The sequence below is a fragment of the Canis lupus genome, chromosome 27, assembly GCF_011100685.1.
Source record: "Canis lupus familiaris isolate Mischka breed German Shepherd chromosome 27, alternate assembly UU_Cfam_GSD_1.0, whole genome shotgun sequence".
In the NCBI taxonomy this organism is placed as follows: domain Eukaryota; kingdom Metazoa; phylum Chordata; class Mammalia; order Carnivora; family Canidae; genus Canis; species Canis lupus.
Window position 1 is genome coordinate 4,293,719 of NC_049248.1, and position 6,836 is coordinate 4,300,554.

The 6,836-nt window shown below is 53.0% G+C and overlaps 1 protein-coding gene across 1 annotated transcript in view; it reads left to right on the top strand.

Moving 5' to 3' along the window:
* Nucleotides 1-5,121, top strand: part of TEAD4 (TEA domain transcription factor 4) — a gene marked incomplete at its 5' end in the record, with an annotated part of 64,390 nt that extends 59,269 nt beyond the window's left edge. The window contains one exon of the mRNA XM_038577894.1: nt 53-5,121. Coding sequence (XP_038433822.1) covers nt 53-166 — 114 coding nt within the window. The remainder of the gene's footprint in view (nt 1-52) is intronic.
* Nucleotides 5,122-6,836: the final 1,715 nt, after the last annotated feature.

A 6,836-nucleotide genomic window follows, 5' to 3' on the forward strand; every position in this document is an offset into this window, starting at 1 on the left:
ATGACGTGCCCTTGTTTGGGGCTTTAACTCTTGCCTTTTCCTTCACCTGCAGGTGGTCACCAACAGAGACACACAGGAGACATTGCTGTGCATTGCATATGTCTTTGAGGTGTCAGCCAGTGAGCACGGGGCTCAGCACCATATCTACCGGCTGGTGAAAGAATAAGAGACTCAGGGAGCAGGGAGGGGGGAAGAGACGTCGTGTGTGCAGGGACATGGGGAGGGAATCTGCAGGGGCAGCCCCTGAAATGCCAGGAGAGCTGGGAGGTCATGACTCTTCCTATCCAGCAACAACCTGCAGTGCCCAACCCCAAATAAACCCAAGATGGTATGTATTTTCAGAGGACCTGATCTGGCTGTCTGAGCCTCGGGAGGGACTGGGAGAAGGAGGGGGGCAGACTGGGAAGCAGGCCAGAAGCAGCCCCAGAGATCCCCAGTGGACTCAGCCAGGAATGGTGCCAGATGCTGAAGCTTCGGATGGGATGGTTCCTCTGTCACCACTCGAGCCCTGAACTGTGCTGCTGGCCATGCTGGGAGGCTGCAGGATAGGCCTGTGGGCTCTCTGTTCTGTGCGTGTCCAGGTGTGTACCTGTGGGTACTTGTGCACAGTGTCCTGGCTACCTGTGTTGCCCCTGCCTCAGAACAGCTGACAGGGAGGCTCAGTGCGCTCAGGGGTTGAGTTTTAGCTATGGAGGTGACAGTTGTTGGGAAATTTGAAAGAGGACATGGCCAGAGCTCTCTGAATAGTTTTCGTCCATCCCCAGTGGGAATGGATCCCGGAGCCACACTGACTGCTGGGGAGGATTGGTTCCACATCACAGGAGCCTGAGACAGGGAGGAGGTTTAGGTGGTGAGGCTGGTGTTACGCAGCATCCTTTGTGAGAAGGGGGAGTGAAGGCCAAGAAAGTGGGTCAGAGGTCTGCAGTGGACCAGTGGTCTCTAAGACCACACAGTTCTGAAGTTCTGCGAGTCCTTCCTCAGGCTGCCTCCCAGCCAGGATGCCTGCTGGGTGGTGACTGCATCGGGGCTAGCCCAGGCTGTCCACTCCCTCCCCAGACAATAGTAGTTTCTGTGTGCCCTGTGGATGAAGGAGGGCTGTGGAACCCACCCCAAGCCTCACAGGAACCAGCTAAGGGCTCCCTGGTTTACCTCCTTGGAGAGCTGTATGGGCTAGGGTGTTGGTGGTCCTGGCTTCAGGCCTGGTATTCCTAGCTGTCTGACCTCCGGCAGATTTCTCCACCAGTCTGAGGCCTGGTGTCTTTTGCTCTCTGTAAAGGGGAAGGCAACAGCACCTCCCTTAGAAGCCCCCAGTGAGAAAGAGAGCTAATGTCTGTAAAGTGCCTGGTGCAAGATGCACTGAATAAATGTGATTACAATTAGTTTAACCCTCCGCTTCATCAGGGAGGCCTGGGTCTAGCTCTTTGCTGCATCTCGTGGCCCTCTCGTATCACCCTGTAATGGGAACCATAATTCTGGAAATCTGGAGCAGAAGGGACCCAGGATTCAACCTATAGGTGTTTACTTTGTGCGCAGCACTCAGGGAGATATTATACAGGAATACAAAAGTGAGTAAGACAGCATCTAGGAGGTGTTATGGAATGGTGGTTAGGATCAAGGGCTTGAGTCAGACAGCTAGGATTGAAATCCTGGCGCTTGGCCACTGACTAGCTTTGTGGCCTTGGGGCAAGTTACTTAATTTCACTGTGCCTCAGTTTCCCCATCTGTAAAATGGGTATAATAAGAGTACCTACCTCGTATATGTAGAGTGCCTCAAATAGTGCTGAGCATGTAAACATGTTCGATAAATATACATTATTTTTAATAGGAGCTTACAGTCTAAAAAGTCAGATTGGATAGTTCCTAAATGGAGTTGGTTGATCCTCACAGAAACTGGAGTTCAGAGGTGGGAGAGAGCAGGGTATGGAGGATCCAGGGAAAAGGTTGTGATTGAGAGGGGCTGCCCCTTAGAGGGTGGGTATTTACAAAGGCTGGGCAGCGTCCCAGATGGGGGAAAAAAAGCCAACAGCCAGTGTCCTCTTCTCGTCAAAAAGCAACTTTAAATGCCTCTGGACTGCTGCTAGATCTCGTGGCAAGTTGCATAACTTCACTACATGTGGGGCCCGGCTCTCATCAAAAGATGTGCTATGGAGGTGGGGCGTGGGGTCCCTGAGGCCCTGAGCAGACTGCATGTGCTCACATGTCCACGGGCAGCGACTGTCACAACCCTCGCCCTCTCCCCTCGGGATTTTTGGATAAGGAGACCTCATGCTGCCTCCCCTTCCAGTTTGACTGTGAACCTTCAGGCAAATACTCAAGAAGGATGTGTGAGCAGCCTCTTGACCATGGCACAAATGCACGAGCTAAGGAGATGATCTTTTGCATTATGGATGGGAAGGAGTCAGTGCAGGTGTGGGGACCCACTCTTTGCTGTGTGTTTTCCCCTCTCTCTATAGACTGACCTCAGTAGCCTCATGGAAAGTCATGTACTTCTAGCCCTAAGTTCCAGACCAGTCAGCCATGGGGATTGCTGAAAGAGATGCCTCTGCCCCTGGCATAGTGCAGATGGGGCCACTGGGGCCAGTGGGAGCCCTGACGTGCCCCACCTGTCTCACAGGCTTGTCCAGCACTCCCCTACGCCCTCTGGATCAGGTGCCCATCCCTCCCTTTCAGCTTTGGCTCTGCATGTTCCCCTGGCCAGTTATGCCCTTCCTTTGTCTCCCACTGGAGAACTGTTACTCATTCTTTAAGGGTCAATGTGGAGTCACCTCTCTCATGGGGAAGGGTCAGTCATACCTGCCCTGTGTGGCAGGAGCCTGCCACCCTGACCCAGAACACAGGTACCTCTGTCACCTCTCCTGATCTTCACCCAGTGGGTGCTGTGCCATCTCCATTTGAAAGAACAGAAGGTGGAGCGCAGAGGAGTGAACTGGCTTGCTTAGAGTATTAATGTGTGTATTCATCCAGCTGACAGATGCTTCCTTAACTTCCATGTTGTGTGGGGCGGGCCCAGGGAATGTGTCTCTGACCAAGACAGACAAGGTCCTTGGGGAGCTTCCGTTTCATTGAGGAAGAAAACAAAGTGAGCAAGTAACAGGACATGCAGACTGTTACAAGTGCTTTCAGAGCAGAGAGGGGTACGCAAGTTGAGAGTCACAGGGGAAGCCTTGGGGGCCCAGGGGAGGTGGGGGAAGGCATTGCGAGAAGAGGCAGGGAGATATGGGTGCAGGGCCAGTGCAGAGAGTGAGAGCTGCATGAGGTACGGGGGCAGCAGGGGCTAGATCCTGCCTAGGCCAGCTGTCCAGACCTGGGGTTGGGGCTATGGGGGACAGCTCAGCTTCCTCCACTGCCCAACACTCGTTGCTTGGCAAGGACTTTGGATTTTACTCTATGTGAAGGGAGGTCCTGGAAGTGTTTGAACTGAGGGTCTTTTTGATCTTTAATCTTTGGTTTTCTTTAGAAATCAGCACTGGGGCTGCTGGGTCCCACAGAGAAGCATGTGCAGTTGTCTGCTCCTGAGTCTCTCTGTCCTCCTAGATTCAATGCCTGTGGGTGGAGACTGTAGCTTCCTTGGTCTGTTCCTTTCTGTTAACTAAGCACATTTGGAACACAGCAGGTGCTTAGTAAACGTTTGCTGAAGGAGTGCACGGGTACAAGGCAGTGTGATCCATGGCGTCTAGGCCTGGGAGGTAAGGGCCCTGAGCTCGCCTGGGTGGAGCCCTTTGCCCTCCTGACCATCTAGAGCTGGGGGGGGGGGGGGCGGTGTTGCTGAGATGGGGATGTGACAGCAGGCTGCCTCCGGGGCCCCCAGTGAACGTCCATAGAGTGGGATGATCTTCCTAAGGAGAAAAACCCACACAGGACTTGAGGGTATGTGTGTGTGTGTGTGTGTGTGTGCATGTGTGTGTAGGTACCAACTCTGCCCTTTCAGGACTGAAGCCAGGGGAGTGAGGATCAAGGGGTGGCCATGGCTCAGGCCGCTCATAGACTGTGTGCCTTGGCCATCTCCTGCTCTCTCTCCCTAGCCATAGGCTCCAGGGGACCGTGGGCAGAGTGTGACGGGGCTGGAGGTAGGAGGGCCAGCAGCTCATAGAAATAGGGGCGGGGGCAACAGGGAGCTCCTGCTGGCCCACAGCGCTGGGCCTGGTGCAGGCCTGTATCAGTTCAGTACTGCTCACCTGGGCGGAACTGGCACAGAGCAGGGATGAGAGAGCCGCAATGGGTTTTTTTTAGCTCAGGGGCAGTTATACCCAGTGGTCGCTGTGTCTGACCCCTTCTTACTTATCTGCTATATCAGCTCCAGAAAGAAAAACCAGAAGCTTTCCCCCAAAGACTTAAATCTGTATATAAGTTGTTCTTGAGAACTTAAACCCTAGAGCCAGGCAGACCTAGGGCCGAATTGGCTGCTGCTAAGTTATGGGATCCTGTGCAGATAGCTTACTCTCCCAGACCTTCATAACCCTACTTGGGAAATGGAAATAAAATGGCTTTGACTTTAGGTTGCTATTGGAAGAAGTGTACCTAGCTCACGGTGAGCACTCAGTGAATGGTAATAACTTAGGTGTATTAGAATCTCCCCGGCTCTGTTCTTTCCACCCCTAAGACAGAAAGACACACACACACACACATACACATACGTATTTTTATAGAAAACAAAACAAAACAAAACAAAAAGGCTCATGCCTCCTAGAGCCCACAAGGAAGCCTCAGGCCTTAGTTTAGTGGGAACTGTCTGCACAAAGACAAATGCTTAGACCTTCATCCTCAGGTTTCAGAAATGGGGAAGGAAGTGTTCTTAACCAGGAAAATAGCTTTGTGGCCTACGAGGGGAGAGAGGCCCCAGGGAAGGGTCTCGAAAGGGAGCACAGAACAGACTTGGTGGGCTAAGTCACTCTGAATAAGACGCTGTCTGGGAATTGGATTTGTTTACTTCCTGAGAGAGGATGGGAGAGGTGGTCCAGAACCTCTATAGAAGGCTGAAGCCCGATTGGTGGAAATGGCTAAAGGTCTTTTTATTTTTAAGCTCATGGATGTCTAATATTCAACTTTAAGTTTTTTGTATTTTTGCTATGTAACCCCCCTTTGTCTCCTCAAATCTTCAGTAAAGTCTGCTACCTACACAAAGCCCTTTGTGCGAGTGGTTTCTTTTCATGAAAGTGAGAGAGTCTCCTCTGTGAATAGAGCTTGGAAACAGCAGCAGCAGCAGATTAGAGCCACAGAGGCAGCATGAACCCAAGCATGTCAGTGGGAGCAGGGATGCAGATCCCACGTGAGCTGCCCCCGGCCGGCCCTGTCCCTCCCGAGAAAACAGAAAGCCCTCGGAGGTACCCACATACGTGGGGTAGAGTTCAAGCTTCTGCCATCTGAGTCACATAAAGTTCTTGCCACCTGCCTGAGTGAGGATGTCCTGGCGCCGCTTCTGTGAGCACTGCAATGGTAGACGCACACCATCAGGTGCTTAGTAAACAAGAGGATACAAAGTCCACTGGATTTGAAGAGTGGTCAAAATGAGAGGTTCAGGCGGGGCCCGGTGGGATTGGGTTCCTAGCTCGGCATGTTAGGAATGTGATCCTAGCTCTTGCCCCAAGGGTGGGCAGACCCACAGGACTGGCTTGCTAACCGAAATCACAACAGCGGGATGGATAAAGCCAAGTGCCACTTCATTAATTCACAGGGAGCAGCACCACACCCGGGGCGTGGCAATACTTGCCCGCTTGTTGGCACATTCTTTCCTCCCCAGGGAACCGGGTCACCTGAGTACAGTAGCTGGTGCATGTGTTCAAGCAGGGAGTTGGGCGAGCTTAAAGGAATGTGGGCACCAGTGTTCAGAGTCTGGTAGTTCTGTCTCCACGTTGAGGACCAGACTTCTCCCAAGGAACCCTTTTCTCTGGACCCCGGTGAGAGACAGCTCCTTCTGTGTCTCCACAAGCCCTGTGACATCACACTGAAAAGTTAGAGCGCCTGTGCTGGCCGTCCTGAGATGGGGTAATCCCGAAGCTCCACCCCTCACAACCCAGAGGCCTGGGCTTGCTGGCAGGGCCCAGCGGCTCACCACAGCTCTCTCATCCTTGGCTCTGCCAGCACAGGGGACAGGCGGCCTTAGGGTTAGTGTCTCCTAGCTCTCAGGACCTTGGGTAGTAGCCTGGGGCCTCATAGGCAGGCTTACAGCTTGGGACTGAGGAAAGGAAGGAAGGGGAACAGGAGTGTGAAACGAGAAAGGAGAGGGAAGGGCAGGGCTGGGAGCAGCATGTCCCCAGGGAGGGTCCTCCCAGGCGCATAGAGGCGTGGGGTCCCCGTGTGCTCAGCAGTCCTTCTGGCAGATGCATCAGAGCACATGCAATGTGCCAAGCACCATTCCAGGTGTGAGGCCACCAGGGAGATGGCAAGGGGCTTTGCTCCCAGAGAACCCCCATGCTAGCAGGGGGTACATAAGAAATAAGCCATTATATCTTGGCCATAAGAAATAAGCAACAAGAAAAGGTAAACAACAGCAGGAAGTGGTCCATGCTTTGATGAAAATAAAACAGGATGATGTATCAGAACAGGGCTTGGCCGTATCCGGCCTGCCACCTGTGTTTGGGTAGCTCAAAAACTAAGAATGGCTTTTACAATTTTTAATGCTGGACCAGAAAAAAAATCTGCAATTCAAGTTTCAGAGTCTAAATTGAATGTGGGTGGCACGCGGCCATGGTCCCTGCTGCAGGCTGTGCACAGTGGCTTCCCGGCGTCACCCCTGCGCCGAGGGCTGGGGCACAGGCCCCATCTATGGCTCCCTATCTCGCCCTCTCCGGGAGAACTTTGCTTCTCTGGAGAAGAGGCTTCTTTGGAGCCGGTGGGCA